General features: G+C 42.4%; 1 protein-coding gene across 1 annotated transcript in view; it reads left to right on the top strand.

Moving 5' to 3' along the window:
* Nucleotides 1-687: 687 nt before the first annotated feature.
* Nucleotides 688-16,760, top strand: part of FAM124A (family with sequence similarity 124 member A) — a 74,359-nt gene continuing 58,286 nt past the window's right edge. The window contains exons 1-2 of the mRNA XM_003800713.1: nt 688-755; nt 10,010-10,041. Of these exons, the coding sequence (XP_003800761.1) occupies nt 688-755; nt 10,010-10,041 (100 nt within the window). The remainder of the gene's footprint in view (nt 756-10,009; nt 10,042-16,760) is intronic.

Below are 16,760 nucleotides of genomic sequence, written 5' to 3'. Positions count from 1 at the left end.
GACACTTTACAAACACCCACCGCTGCGACAACTCCTGAATTGCAGGTACGTACGGTATTTGTTTTTAAAATAGCAAAAGAATGCCAGACACCTACTGCAAGCTGGCAAGTTGGGCGGTGCAATCCTCTCAGACCTGTGCTGAGAAGGGTGATAATGAAGTCGGTGTCGATGATTATGAAGAAACTACAAGAAAATACACAGGTGTTGGAGCTGAACCCTGGAGAGAACAGGCCGCTCCCTGCTTTCCCGATGGCCCCAGGTTTTCTGGGTGCTGCAGACGGCCCAGGGACCGGGGAGGTTTGGGGCAGTCCGCGGACTCCGGACGCCCGGCCCAGGGAGCGGGGCGGCTCTGAGCACACGCGGCCGCGCTCTCGAGACCTCACATATCGCGCCCACGCGCCCACCCGAGCGCGCACCCGGTGCCCTGGTGCGCGCGCACGGGCCCTCCCGGGCGTCGAGGGGCGGGGCGGGGCGGGCGCGGCCCCGGGTGTCCCGCCGGGCGCCGCCGGGCGCCGCCGGGAGAGGGCGCGGCGAGAGTTCCTCGCGGAGCCGGAGTTGTCCGCCCGCCTGTCGGCTGCCGGACCCCCCGCTCGGAGGGAGCCCGGCCAGCTCCGGCTGGGCGCCGGGAGGGAGCGCGCCCCGGGTCACGCCAGCGCCCGCGAGCCGAGCGCGGCCGAGACGCGCGCCATGGATCTGAAGGCCGGCGGCGGCGGCGACGAGGAGGACTGCGTGGACTCGGGCGCCGAGACCGGAGGGTGAGCTGTGCGGGGCCGGGACGCGGGCGGGAGGCGCCCTCGGAGTTGCGCGGAGGCTTCTCTCGGGCCGGGGAGCCTCCTCATCCCGCGACAGAGCCAGAGCCTCAGTGGCGCGACCCGGCGCGGGAACTCCCCGCCTGCGTGCCCCCTCTCCCGCGGGAAGCCCAGGTCGGGGGTGGCGTTCCCTCCGGGGCAGGCCCCGGGGTCAGAGCCGCTCGGTCCTAGCTGCTCCGAGCCGGGCCGGGCGGGCCCCGCCCTGGGAACAAAGTGGAAGGGCTCGAGGTGCCGCATGGTCTCACCCCCAGCCCCTGCCATCGATCTCCCGCGAGGCGATGTGGCGTGCTGGGCACATGCGATTGTCCCCTTATCTTCGTTAGAGAAACCAGGGATGCTCTGGCACTTGTTTTGACCTTCCGCGCGGACTTTCTCTTGTAGCTCCGTAGCCTCCTGGAGATGCGGAGAGGGGGCATATCAGGGTGGGACACCCGGCACCTGCAAGTCTTTCAGAAGTCGGCTAAGAGGTTGGCTTTCCTCATTTATGGTTTTATTGTGGGACTTTCTTCTGTGCTGCTCAGACCCCCTCCGCGACTCCTTCAGTTCCGCCCAACTTCCTCTCTGAGTGCACCTGTCCCAGCCGCTCGCTTTCGGTCTGGGCGGGGTGGAACTGGTGCTGTGATCTAGCCCTGCTTGTTTAAAGAAATGTCTCCGCTTCAGCGGACTCAAACAATGAGCCAAACCTTTGGAGACTAATTAGCTCTCTCCCAACAATACTGTTTTCCTACATGGGACAAACAACAGAATGTCTTGTAGGAGAAAAGCTCCTATCTCTAGAGGATTTTCCTGTGCAGAGTCAGCGCGGCGTCCAGGATGCGGGTAGGGTGTATTGACCCTAGAGGAAAAGGTGTCTTTTCCTATCTGGAGTAATCCTGGCGGAGGGCGGGAGCTGCTCGGGAGTTGCCCGGACTACAGAAAGCCTCATTCCTGGAAGGTCGGCGAGGTTTCAGGCTAATCTCAGGATTTGGCAACCCTTTGAGGGCAGGTTGAGAATCCAGGCTCAGAATGGACTGAGAGTTTATTCTGACCCCGGGAAAGCCTCCCGATACAGCTCCTCCCCCCTCTCAACCCCACCCTTTCCTGCAGTCTCCATCACTACTCGTAGCAAGAATCCAGGACTTTATTTCCTAGCAGCAGGGTCCAGCTTATTTCCCTCCGGCCGCATGCTGATTATTTGAGGGCTATTTTGCTTATCTGTGATGTTGGCTATCCTGAAAAGTATGCATGGATTTATATTGTATTTTATTTTATTTTTGCTCATTAGCGTTCCTTAGTGTTTATGGATTTAATGAGTGGCCCAAGGGAACTCTTATACTCCCAATTTGAGGCAGAGAAGAAAAAAGGTTGGACACCCCTGCAAGTGCGCTTACCCAGCAGTGGGCTTTCTCTGTTGTCCAAACTTGGAATCATTCTGGGTTCCATCCAGCATCCAATTATAATCTGGTGGAGCACCCTAATTCTAAATACTGAACTCCCTTGCTTTTCCCCACATAATGTATAAGTGGTATTTATCAACTTTATCTGAAAATCCTTGGCTTTTTTTTTTTCCTGCCTCTAAATTAGCTGGACCATGAATAGAAGAAACAAAGAAAAATTAACCAGCTCATTTATAGCTGGGTTGAATAAAATGTTCCCTAGTCCATTCATTTTCAATTTACTGAGCACGCCCACAACATATTTTTTTCCAAGGGCTCGGTCTTAGAGAAGAGAGAAGTCCTGACCAGGGGATGACAAGGCTCCAAGATCTGGACATCAGCATGACAGCTGCCAGGGCTCCTGGGAGGGGCTCACAGATCTGCTGACACCAGAGCTCTGTTTTCTGCCTCTGTCACTGAAATATGTAGTTGTAACTGACAGAATTATTTGCAGAATTCTTTATTGTATCACTAGGATCCTTAAGCTAAAGATAAAGGTAAAATGCATGTCCATGCATTTAAATAAAATTGGTAACATGTACATATTACTCTTGTAATATATACTCTTGCCATATATTCAAATATCTCTTGAATTTTAGTTATCAAAAACAGCTGTTCATAGCCTACTTCTCTGGAACTTGCCCCCCCATCCAACTTTCATAGAGCTGTCTGTTGAGATTATGTATAAAAATTGTGTAGAAAACACTCAATATCTGTTATTCTTATATTATTTTTAAAATGCAAATCTGATTATGTCTTGCTCCTCTGGAATTTGTATGGTTCTGTCATCTGTAAAGCACAAAGACTTTAACATGTCTCTCAAGTCCTAATGTTTTGCAGTCTTTCCTCCTCTCTCTGGCTTTGTGTGTCTGCAGGCCCCTCTTCACACCCTGCACTGAGCCATGTCAGGCAGGCGTGTCTATTACTTGCCTTTGTCAAGCTGCCCTCTTTGCCGGCTGTGCCCTTCCTACTCAGCATCACTGTCCACCAGGTGAAACCCTGCTCTTCTTTCAAGACTTAAGTCCAGTGACACATCTACTAAGGCAGTGATCCTTAATTTGGGATCCATGAATTGCTCCAAATTATATGCAAAATGATGTGCTTTGTGAATTTTTCTGAGAAGAGAATTTTTTTAAAAAATCTGATTCTTAAAGTAGCTGTGATCTCTTCCAAACCAATTTGGGTAGGGTATGAGACATTTCATTTTCAACACATTATGTCTGAAGTCTTGTGAGATAGCTGAGTGAAGATGCTGAGTCGTCAGTTGGGTATATATGTCTGGAACTCAGAGAGGAGGTCTGCATGATGACATTGCATTTTGGAACTATCTGCCCCAAAATGATGACTGAAGCCCTGGGAGGGATTAAATCAACCAAAGGTAATAGCAAACACCTAGCATTTCATGTGCCTTGTACTGTCCTTAAGCCTTTACACATTTCACTGACTCATTGAATCCTTTACCAACCCTATGCAACAGGTGCTCTTTAGGACCAGGCTTGAAAACTACAACATTTAAATGTTGTAAAGGATGAGCTGATAAAAGAGCCAGAGAAAGTGTGGGCGTGGAGTAAAAGAAGGAAGAGGGTGTGTCATAAAAGCCAAGTGATGTTAAGTCTTTGAGAAAGGAAGGAGAGGCCAACTGTGTTACTGAGAAGCAAATGAAGACGAGGAGTGTGAAGTGTCGTTTGTTAAGTGGGGATAATTAATGAAAGGTAGAGCCGTATTAGATAGTAGGGTGGTGGAGGCAGGAGCCAGATTAGGGTAGCTCTGGAAAGGAGCGGAAGAAAGAGGAGATGGCGAGGTTCCTAAGTCAGGACAAGGGGGGAGTAGGGAGGGACCATAGCTGGAGAGGAGAGTGGGATGAGGTAAGGATTTCTTAACAATGGGTACCTTTTGAACAGTCAATGCCCATAGAAAGAATTCTGTAAAAAAGCACAAAGATATTGGAGAAAAGATGGTCATCTGTAGTGTCAGTTCTCTGACAGGGTGCAGGCAGATGGACTTCCAACAACACATGGATGGATGGCTCTAGGTAGGAGACGGGAACCTCCCCCCCCCCCACAGCTAGAGCAAGGGAAGGGAAGATGGGGTTTCCACTCTGTGGTGAAAATGCAGCTCCCTCCATGACCTGAGACGCATGGGTATTTGAAATAGTTGTTTGGGACAATGTTGAGGAACTACTCAGCTGGCATGAGTAGTCAGTGTTCATGGAGGTAGAAGTCTCTCCTGTTTACTGTCCTGCTGCAGTGCCCCAGCTACCTAGGTGGGGCCAGGCTGAGATAGTGAGTAGTTGGATCACCAAGGTCTGGGGTAAGGGGGACTGGTGGTTGGTCATGGTCGTGTGAATACAACATAGGGGCAAGGGATCTTAGGGCATTGCTTAAGTTGATTATTAATCATTTTTTCAGTAACATGATAGAAGAAAAGGTTTCAAGAAACTTTGTGGGGTCCCACTGCCAGTGGGCAGGCTGTGCTGGTCACTTTGAATGTTACTGTCACAAGAGCCAGGCTGCTGGTATTCAAGTTCTGGCTTCTCCACTTAGGGAGTGTGGAACCTTGAGATAGTGGCTTACCCTGTCTCAGCCCTCCGTTTCCTCCTCTGTAAAATAGGGATGATGATAATAGTACCTACCTCATGTTTGTGAGGAGCAAATGAGTCTATATACAGAGGGAGCAAAAAAAAAAATGTATACATATTTTAAGAAAGGAAAAACTGTGTTAAATTGTAATACTCTTCTGTGGTTCATCTTGCAAGGGTACAAGTGAATCTTTCTATGAGTAGAATATGAATGTTTTGACATAATAACTAAGAAAATTACATGAAGGCTATGTTAACCAGTTTGATGGAAGTGTCTTGGATTGTGTATGAAAACACCACACTGTACCCCCAAAGTGCATCAATGTACACAGTTACCATTCAATAAAAAAAAAAAAAATTGTAATACTCAACATGTATCAATAGAGTCTGTTATCTTGTACTGGTATGCGATGCCTTGCAGAAGTCAATGGTGACTTGATACTGCAATTTTAATACAGTGTTTTCCTTTCTTAAAGTATATACACTTTCTTTGGCACCCTCTGTATATAAAACCCCAAGAACAGGGCCTGGCATAAGTCAGCCCTTAGCACAGTGGTTCTCAACCTGTGGGTCACAATCCCTTTGGACTGTATTAAAGGTTCATGGCATTAGGAAGGTTGAGAACCACTGGCTTAGCACATTATTATTTCTCACCATACTATTATTGTTGTGAAGGATACTAAACATGATAAGCTTAAGTTTTATGTAATGAAAATGCCATATATTCTTCAAACTCATCACAGTAGATGCTCTGTTGCTTTCAAACACCTTAAGCAATTTGGTCACCAACATCCAAGAGACTACAGAGCATGCCTCAGCATTATAATTACTGTTTTACAGATGAGGAAATGGAGACTGGCAAGGCTCAGGGCTTATTAGTGTCATGAATTGAAGACTGGGCTTCCCACCTGGTGAAGTTACTGCTCAAAAAGTTGTTTGATTTGTAATTAATGCTTTTTTTTAATCTATAATTTTGTTTTTTTGAAACAGAGTCTCAAGCTGTCACCCTGTGTAGGGTACCATGTAGTCCCAGCTCACAACAACCTCCAACTCCTGGGCTAAAGCGATTCTCTTGCCTCAGCCTCCCGAGTAGCTGGGACTACAGGCACTGCCACAAAGCCTGGCTATTTTGTTGTTGTTGTTGCAGTTGTCATTGTTTTAGCTGGCCTGGGCCAGGTTCGAACCTGCCAGCCTAGGTGTATGTGGCTGGCACCCCACCCAGTGAGCTATGGGCACCACCCTATAATTAATTCTAATTTTCTGCTCAGACATTTTCTTTTCCCTAAAATGCTGCCTCTGCTGTCTAACCCACCTAATGTGATAGAAGACTGAAGACTAAAATCGAACTAGTATTCTTCTCCGGCAATCAGTATCATCTTGAAACTCCCATTTTCCAAATCCACTTGAAAGCAAGTCTTGTGCTTCACCAAGCAAGTCTCGTACTTTCTGTTAGAAAAAACTGGCAAGTTAGCTGCGAATGCTCAAACTATCTTAAGAAACAGAATCCCTTAATAGAGGGACAGGCAGTTCCCTACACACCCAAACAAAATCCACAGCTTTTTTTTATAATGACTGCTTTATTAGTGATGTCGCCAAGATTTGGCCTCTAAGCCTCTCTTTCAAATGCATTTAGATTATTTTCACTCAGTAGTTTGGTCTGGCAGTAATGGGCTTCTGCTTCCGTGTCAGCTGTCACTGAGCTTCTGAACACGGAAGGCCACATCGTGTCCTGGTCTTTGGGTAACCTCCAATTGGCATTTCATTGTTTCTTAAGAGATAATGAGCAGTTCACAGATCTGCAGTTTAAAAGATAGATCAAAGAGGATATGTAGAAAAAATTTTGAAATGAGACAGGTTCCTGAAAAAAGGCAAAAGGGAAAATCTTGTACAGAAGACCAAATGATCTGTTAGTACCCTGTTATCTTTGTGTTCAAGGTGGGACTAGTTAAATCTAAACTACCATGGCATTTAATCAGTGCACTGAGAGTTATCTGATGAGGCTCAAGATCACTGAACTGGTGTTTTATGGAAACATCAAGATCAATCCTTATGCCACAATTTTCCTGGAAAAGAGAATTTAGGAAGAAATTCTTTTTATATATACTGTATATCAGTTGACAGGTGGGCCTTGGACCATGATATACTATCTAAACACAGAGCCTTCTATATAACCATACAATTAAAATATAGTCAAGGGACCACGTCTAACTTTCTGTTCATTATTGGCATAAATATTAAAAAAATATATTCGGAAATGTGTCTCTGTATGTGTCATGTGTGTGGCAGTACATAATCCTTGTATTATTCTGCCCATCTATATCTTGTGCCCATAAATGTTCCTTTCTAAATCCACCTCTCCTGCTTCCTTCTGGCAGGGTTGAACGTCTTATAGAGAGCCATTGGGTAAACTCTTTTCTCTGAAACCAATAAGCAGGTAATATACCGCAGTTCCTTCCCACTCTAAAAAGTTGAGAAGTACAAACTTCTCCAGAGAACCGGAATCAAATGCCTGGTGGTTCTCTGAAATTGTCTGAAGCTTTACAGCTTGCCTTTCACTGGCAGTATTTTCAGTAAATAATCTTTGGAGGTTATGTGGAATATATGCATTTTAAGACTTATAAAAGCATTCATACTTTGACTCATTCTATGTTGTCCCTTACTATAATTTTCATAAAGAAAATAAATGTAAGGATGTATTCATAAATATCTCCTCGTGGTGTGCTTTGTATAAGTGGAAGACCAGGAATAATTATAAGGCCAACAGAAGGGAGCTAGTTGAGTAAGTTACAGCCCAGCGTCTAAGATGAGAATCACAGGGGCTGGGGAGCAGCATGTTGTGATCATGTAAGTGAAAAGAGCAGTTCATGATTGTATCTCTACCATGGCCGAGACGCGTACAAATTATACAAACCAAGGAGACTCCAGGAGACTTTCCTCTATGAGATTTCTGTTTTGACAGTAGACAAGGATAGAAGTTGGGCTGCAGAGCTGGGCCATCCATCCTGGAAAAAGGAGTTTGTGTTTTACACTAGAGAGCTTGAATTTCATCCAGAGAGAGACATGGTTAGATTTGTGCTTTCAAAGATTAGCTGCTGTGTGGGGAAGGAACTGGAACAGGACGAGTGTGGCTATCAGAAGACTGGCCAGTTGGCAGGCCTGACCTGGCAGTGCCTTTGGTCTCTGGAGATGCTAAGGGACAGACTCATGCAGGGCCACTAGTTATGATAACACCTGTCCTAAAACACAGAAATACCCATGCACTTTAAGATTCCTGATCTATGTCTCAAATGTAAATTTTATTCTCCATACATATCCATCTGTATGCAGATCTTTAAAATGTGTGCATGTGTGAATCCTGTCTGCTTTAGGAGCCTGTGGAAAACCCTAGCTGAAATACTGACACACTTTATGAATAAAAGAAATGGCAATATCACATGTTCTTATTGTATGTTATATTTAAATCATCATGACATTTCTTTGAAGTCTGATGATCTTAAGATGGCCAGGTTATCATGGAATCGGATTCCTGCTGGGCCCACACAGGGGGTGTTCACCGCACACTCACTGCATGTATGTGTGTGTCGTTACGTTGCTAAGTGTTGTTCTGAGGTCTGTGTCCTGACTGGCTCCGCAAAGCATTTCATTCACCAGTACTGGGGTTACAAATCCTGGGTTTCAGGACAGTACTGAGCCTTCACTCTTTGTCTTCATCCTTAGCCAAGGTGTCACTGTGTCCTGCCAACCCTTCTACTGTCTGACTGTTCTTTGCTACCTGCATGCTTAGTCCAAGCCCCCCTTACAGGTACTATCACTTTAGTGTCCTAATCAATAAAATTAAAAATTGAACTGGGTATATGTGAATGCAGTTTGTACTATATAAAGAGATATGCAAGTAGTTGTTATTCTTACCAGTTTTAAAATTCCATGATTCCATGACTGCTAAAGTGTTTCACTTGAAAAAGAGAACCACATGCTGTTTTTCTTCCATTTTGTTCCCTACCAATAAATTACTGCATCCTTATGAGTGATGTGGGTTATTTTAAGTAGTAAGAGGCTTGTTTTGGGGGGCACCTGTGGCTCAATGAGTAGGGCGCCAGCCCCATATGCCGGAGGTGGCGGGTTCAAACCCTGCCCAGGCCAAAAACAGCAAAAAAAAAAAAAAGAGGCTTGTTTCTTGTGATTTATTTTTTGAAGTTTTGTATATAGCTTTTAATGTGGTAAACTCGAGGCAGTGAAAATTGGATGATTCAAGAGAGGCAACAGATGACTAAGGAAATAAAGGAGTGTATATCTATAAAATTAAACATAATTAAGCAGTTTATTTGCATAACCACATCCCTTAACTACCACAGCAAAATAAATCCCTACGTGCTTAAGTGATTAATTTCTCACTGAGAATTACTTTGGGACACTAGGAGCAGAAAATGAATAGCTTCCTTACCATATTTGTTGTTGGAGAGGGAATTCCTAAGAGCCACATAGAAGGGCAGAAACTCAGTAGAGATTAAGCGGGTCTTTGCCTATTCTCACAGAGGCCAAGTGCCAGCAGCTAGTTTTTCAGCACAGAGACTGAAAGGGCAACTTCACCCCAACCTTAAACTTGCCTTTTCCCTTTCCCATCATAGCCCTCATCCTGCTACTATAATGCCCCACAGGCCTTCTGCTCAGACGGAACTGAAATCAGTCCAAACATCATTGTAACTTTGTGTCTCATGATGTTTCCCTGAGTGGGAAAGCCTTCATGGCCAAGGTCCTCTCACCCTGCTCTGGGGTCCTCTGCTTATGTTGGCAAAGAAGTATTTCCCCATGGTGTGGTGGGAACATGTGAAGGCTGTTCATTTGCACTGGTTTAACCTTTTGAGTGAATCTGTGAGTCATGAATCTATTGAAAACTGTGGACCTTCTTCCCAGAAAAATAAACAACCATTCACCAGCAAATTTAGATGGCTCAGGACCTCCTGAAACCCTCTGAGGGGGATTCACAGAGCTCATGGGAAGGACCCCAGGTTTCTAAAACATCAAACTTTGAAGTTTTGCTTTCAAAGTCAGATATAATTTTATTTTGCACAAAATGAGCCTCAGCACTATAGTTTTTAATTTCTGACATTTCTTCACTGGTTGAATGCTATGTAATCTGAATTTAAAATTCTGACTTGAATACATCATTTGATAAAGAGTCCTACTAACACTGAGGTCTTGTGTTTCAGGTCTGACTACAGCCACCTGTCCTCCACCAGCAGTAAGTATCTTCTAAATGTCCTTTAGTATTGTCTTAACCGTACCCCAAGGGGTCAGTACCATAGAGGCCATCTGTGCGTACATGTTTCCATAGCAGGTGAAAATCACCAAAGGCGTTCTTGCCAAAGAATGATACAGAATGCTCCCAATCCAAAAGTGGGGATTTTTCCTAGAGAATTTTATCACACCTTGATTTGAGGACTACATATGCCAGTACTTTCCCTACAGAAATCCAGCCTGCAGGATGTAGCCCACATCAGCACGCCCTCTGGATCCGTGGGGTGGCTTCAGCTTGTACAGCTCTCTCCCCATGTATTGCTGCATCTGCAGGCAATTATCATTCTCTTTCCAGTGGAGGGAACATCCCTCTTTGACAAAATCCTGCAAAGTGTGTTAACAGCAATATGGACCAGGTTATATTGAGGGAATTTAGCTATCACTTTTCCACCTAAATATAGCTAAAAAAAAGACATTTTCATCAATCCATCTTCCTGTATTTATAATTCCTTGCTGATACAATATTATTGCATATGGTGAAAAAAATTGGAAATATGTTTATAAAGCCACTCTGAGTATGAGAAAGGTGTCTTTTTAAAATTTCAGATTGATATGATTATTCAAATGTTTAGGTCACATTGTTTTCATTTCTAAGGTAAAGTTCAAGTTATAGTTGAGCTCTTTACTCAGGGGGTGTGCTGAACACCCTCACCTTGTGCAAGGTGCTTATTTTTAATATTAAAGTACAGGTAAATGTACTCATGGGAAATTATGACAGAAAACTAGGAAGAATTTGTAGTGATTAAAATTACTACATAAATGACCCAAGCCGTTCAGATTGATTGAACAATTATTTTAAAATATCAAAACATATTTGCCTTAGACTAGAAAGCCCTGATTTTTTGAATCAGTAAATACTGAATCATTTTGCCCTATCTCACTATCTTGTGAAACTCTCAATTCTAAATAGTTCCCAAATAGAAAGATACTTAATTGGATTATTCTATTTATTGATCTTGTGGCTTAGTTGGCCTTTGCAATAAGAGACAGTCCAGAAAGCTGTATATCTAGAATTGTAATTTAGTGTCAAATTATATTTCATTATAAGCATAACTGCAAGAGCAATTTCTGGTCATTTCAGCCAACTGTGGACCCAGCGTTGCCCCTTAGTTATTAAGAACCATTAGTAATAATGAGAATAATGCTCCAATGATTTCACTCATTCCCTGAAGCTCTGGTGTTCCTAAAATCAAAGAGAGCTCCCTTGAACTCTGTCTCTCTCTGTGCCACCATTTCCATTTCACTGTTTAGCCCAGAGGCTACATTTCTTTAAGAAATGATTTTTCAGAAATACTTGCCTAAAGACTTTGCTCAATTTGTAGCTCTCAAATTAGTCCCCTAGGTCACAACAAAGCACCTCTCTAGTCACTGAAACTGCTAATTTGGTTTGGAATGTTTTCTTCTCCATTATTTTAACTGCAGTCTCTGAGCTGGAATTTGTTAGTACAGTTGGGATCAATCCCTTGTTATTGAGTTTCCTTTTTAGTTTAAGTATTTGGTGGTTCCTGCCTCACACTTCAGTGTTGAGGCCTCTTGATAAGCATGTATATATGTATTTCAGTTAGGAAATATATTGGGCTACATATAGTGCTCAAAAATAAAAACAAGTAGTGATTTATTTTAACATTAAAAGAAGGAAAGTTCAAAGGAGGGAGTGCAGGCCAGGTGCTGGAGCTCCTGTACTTATTCTGCTGTGCTGCTCTCCTGTCTGGCTTCCATCCTCAGGCTTGCCTCAGAGGCACAATGTGGCTGCCTCCACCACAACCATCACATCCTTGTTCTGGGTAGGATGCAGGAAAGGGAAGAGCAGAAGGTACCTGCCACTGAGTCATCCCACCTTTTTAAGGAGTTATCCCAGAGACTCTGCCCCATAATTTTAATTATCTATGTGGGCAAAATCTTGGATACACATTTATTCCTAGCTACAAGGGAGTCTGGAAAATGTGTTCTTTGGCTGCATTGCCACTTAAATCTATTCTTTAATATATAGATTTGACAGTGCTACAATAACAGAAACTTTTCCAAGTAGATTTTTAAAATAACATTTCCTAACAAACTAGATAATCACACTCCAGGGTCTGAGCAGAGAGGAGTAATAGATCTGTTGTTTATTTATTTATTTATTTTAGTATATTCTATATCTCTTTTCATTATCTTTTTTTTTCTGAAAACACTATTGTGGGAGATTCATTGAGGGTACAAGATGTGTCACACACTAAGATCCCACCCCCTTCCCTCCTTCTCTCTTTCTACTCTTCCTTTCCCCCACCCGCCTTCCTCCTCTCTATCTACTCTCCCCTTCGCCCACCCCCACTGTGTAATTAATTGTCATTAGTTGTCATCAAATCAAGATTGAATGCATAGGATTCATGCTTCTCCATTCTTATGATGTTTTACTAAGAATAATGTGTTCCACTTCCATCCATGTTAATACAAAGGCTGTAAAGTCTGCATTTTTTTAATGGCTGAATAGTATTCCATGGTATACATGTACCACAGCTTGTTAATCCATTCCTGGGTTGGGGGGCATTTAGGCTGTTTCCACATTTTGGTGATTGTAAATTGAGCTGCAATAAACAGTCTAGTGCAAGTGTCCTTATGATAAAAGGATTTTTTTTTCCTTCTGGATAGATGCCCAGTAATGGGATTGCAGGATCAAATGGGAGATCTAGCTTGAGTTCTTTGAGGATTCTCCATACTTCCTTCCAAAAAGGTTGTATTAGTTTGCAGTCCCACCAGCAGTGTAAAAGTGTTCCTTTCCCACCATATCCATGCCAACATGTGCAGTTTTGAGATTTTGTGATGTGGGCCATTCTCACTGGGGTTAGGGGATATCTCAGTGTTGTTTTGATTTGCATTCCTCTAATAATTAGGGATTATGAACATTTTTTCATGTTTGCTAGCCATTCATCTGTCTTCTTGAGAGAAGGTTCTGTTCATCTCCCTTCCCCATGGAAATATGGGATTATTGGCTTTTTTAAATTTAAGTTCTCTGTAGATCCTAGTTGTTAAGCTTTTGTCTGATTCAAAATATGCAAATATCCTTTCCCAATGCATAGATCATCTATTTGCTTTGGTTGTTGTCTCCTTAGCTGTACAGAAGCTTTCCAGTTTAATTAAGTCGCATTTATTTCTATCAGTTGTTATTGCAATTGTGATGCCAGTCTTCATAAAGTCTTAATTTCTGGGTAAAGATACCAGTCTTCACCCAGAAATTAAAGGACAGAACCTAGCTTTCACAATGATGCAAAAAGACAAAACTAAGCAATGGATTTTTACAAAATAAGATGAATAGAATGTTACCACACTTATCAATTATTTCAATAAATGTTAATGGCTTGAACTCCCCACTGAAGAGGTACAGACTGGCTGATTGGATTAAAAACTACAAGCCATCCATTTGCTGTTTTCAGGAAATACACTTAGTCCCAAAAGACAAATTAAAGCTTAGAGTTAAGGGTTGGAAGACAATTTTTCAGGCAAACAGAATCTAGAAGAAAAGAAAGATTGCAATCTTATTTTTGGATACTTGTGGACTTAAAGCAACTAAAGTCAAAATAGACAAAGATGGTCACTTCATATTAGTCAAGGGAAAAATACAACAAGAAGACATTTCAATTCTATATATTTATGCACCCTGCTCCCAGATTCTTAAAACAGACCTTACTTAGTCAGAGCAATATGATACTCCATAACACCATAAAGCAGGGGACTTTAACACTCCTCTCACAGAGCAGACAGATCCTCTAAACAGAAATTAAACAAAGATACAAGGGACTTAACTGAGACCCTAGAACAACTGTGCTTGATAGACGTATATCAAACACTTCATCCTAATGACAAAGCATATACATTCTTCTCATTGGCCCATACTACAATATTGATCACATCCTAGGACACAAAATAAACCTCAACAGAATCAAAAGAATTAAAATTTCACCTTGTATCTTCTCAGACCACAAGCCACTAAAGGTGGAACTCAACTCCAACAAAAATATTCAACCCCACACAAAGGCATGGAAATTAAACAACCTAATGCTGAATGACAGATGGGTGCAGGAAGAAATAAAAAAGGAAATCATTAATTTCCTTGAGCATAACAACAGTAAAGACACAGCTACCAAAACCTATAGGATACTGCAGAAGCAGTCCTGAGAGAAAAATTTATCACTTTAGAAACCTACATTCGAAAAACAGAAAGAGAGCACATCAACAAACTCACAAGCCATCTTATGGAATTGGAAAAAGAAGAACGATCTAAGTCTAAACACAGCAGAAGAAAAGAAATATCCAAAATTAAATCAGAGATTAATGAAATTGAAAACAAAAGAATCATTCAGAAAATTAATGAAACAAGGAGTTGGTTTTTTGAAAAAATAAATAAAATGGATAAACCTTTGGTCAGACTAACTGGAAAGAAAAAAGTAAAATCTCTAATAACCTCAATCAGAAATGATAAAGGGGAAATAACAACTGATGCCACAGAGATACAAGAGATCATCTCTGAATATTACCAGAAACTCTATGCTGAGAATTTGACAGTGTGAAGGAAATGGATCAATATTTGGAATCACACCCTCCCCCTAGACTTATCCAGGAAGAAATAGATCTCCTGAACAGGCCAATTTCAAGCACTGAGATCAAAGAAACAATAAAAAATCTCCCAACAAAAAAATGCCCTGGTCCAGATGACTTCACATCAGAATTCTATCAAATCTTCAAAGAAGAGCTTATTCCTATACTGCAGAAATTATTCCCAAAAAATGAGGAGGAAGGAATCTTCCCCAACACATTCTATGAAGCAAACATCACCCTGATACCAAAACCAGGAAAAGACCCAACTATAAAAGACAGCTTCAGACCAATGTCACCAATGACTATTGATGCAAAAATTCTCAACAAAATCCTAGCCAATAGACTATAACTAATCATCATGATCATGATGTAAGCTTATCATACATCATGATCAAGTAGGTTTCATCCCAGGGATGCAAGGCTAGTTTAATATATGCAAGTCCTTAAACCTTATTCACTATATCAACAGAAGCAAAAACAAAGACCATAAGATCCTCTCAATAGATGCAGAAAAAGCATTTGATAAAATCCAGCATCCTTTTCTAATTAGCACACTGAAGAGTATAGGCATAGGTGGCACATTTCTGAAACTGATCGAAGTTATCTATGACAAACCCACAGCTAATATTCTACTCAATGGAGTAAAACTGAAAGCTTTTCCTCTTAGAACTGGAACCACACAAGGTTGTCCTCTGTTGCCATTACTATTCAACATAGTGCTGGAAGTTCTAGCCAATATAATTAGACAAGACAAGGAAATAAAGGGCATCCAAAAGGGAGCAGAGGAGGTCAAACTCTCCCTCTTTGCTGACAATATGATCTTAAACATAGAGAATCCCGAAGATTCAACCACAAGACTCCTGGAAGTCATAAAAAAATACAGTAATATCTCAGGATATAAAATCAATGTCCACAAGTCAATAGCCTTTGCATACACCAATAACAGCCAAGATGAGACGCTAATTAAAGACATAATTTCCTTTGCCATAGGTTCAAAGAAAATGAAATACCTAGGAATATACCTAACAAAAGAGGTGAAGGACCTCTAAAAGAGAATTATGAAACTTTAATTAAGGGAATAGCAAAGGACGCTAACAAATGGAAGAACATACCATGCTCATGGCTGGGAAGAATCAACATTGTTAAAATGTCTATACTTCCCAAAGCAATCTACCGATGCAATGCCATCTCTATTAAAGTGCCAACATTGTAGTTTCAAGACTTGGAAAAAGGGATTCTGCATTTTATATGGAAGTGGATAAAACCCCGTATAGCTAAGGCAGTTCTTAGTAATAAAAACAAAGCTGGGGCATCAGTATACCATATTTTAGGCTGTACTACAAGGCCACAGTGGTCAAGACAGCATGGTACTGGCACAAACATAGAGACATAGACATTTATAATCGAATAGAAAACCAGGAAATGAAACTTAGAACCACCTAATCTTCGATAAACCAAACAAGAACATACACTGGGGAAAGATTCCCTATTCAATAATGGTGCTGGGAGAACTGGATATCCACATGTAAAAAACTGAAACTGGACCCACACCTCTCTCCAGTCACAAAAGTTGATTCAAGACTTAAATTTAAGGCATGAAATGATAAAAATTCTCAGAGAAAGCATAGGCAAAATACTGGAAGATAATGGCCTGGGGAATAGGCCTGTTATTTATCCTGAACAACAAAGTTGCAGGGGCACTGTCGTGCCACAGTGACCTGGTGTGGCCCAGGGCCCCTACATGGCTGCGTTTCCCCAGTCCCTACTATTCCCAGGACCTCCTGTATCTCATTGTCATTCTGCTGCTATTGTCAGCTTTTCTGAACTAAATGGTTTATTTCTGTGTGATTCCTGATTCACTTTTGGGACTTGAGCGTTCACTATCCAGAAAATGGGTTCTCTGTGTGTGGGTAGTTCTCATTCAACATTCACATAATGTGCTTGCACCCCTGCTCCTTAGTACATAGGAGGGGACACATATGCTTCCTTGGGGGAGCTGGCACTTGTGGGGGAGCTGGGATTCATGGGAGGAGCTGGTACTCATGGGGGAGCTGGCACTCGTTGGGGGAGCTGGCACTTGTGGGGGAG

The sequence above is a fragment of the Otolemur garnettii genome, unplaced genomic scaffold (assembly GCF_000181295.1).
Source record: "Otolemur garnettii isolate 467f Iridium unplaced genomic scaffold, OtoGar3 scaffold00182, whole genome shotgun sequence".
Taxonomy (NCBI): Eukaryota; Metazoa; Chordata; class Mammalia; order Primates; family Galagidae; genus Otolemur; species Otolemur garnettii.
Note: the sequence above shows the minus strand (reverse complement) of the source record. Positions and strands in the feature narration are given on the sequence as shown.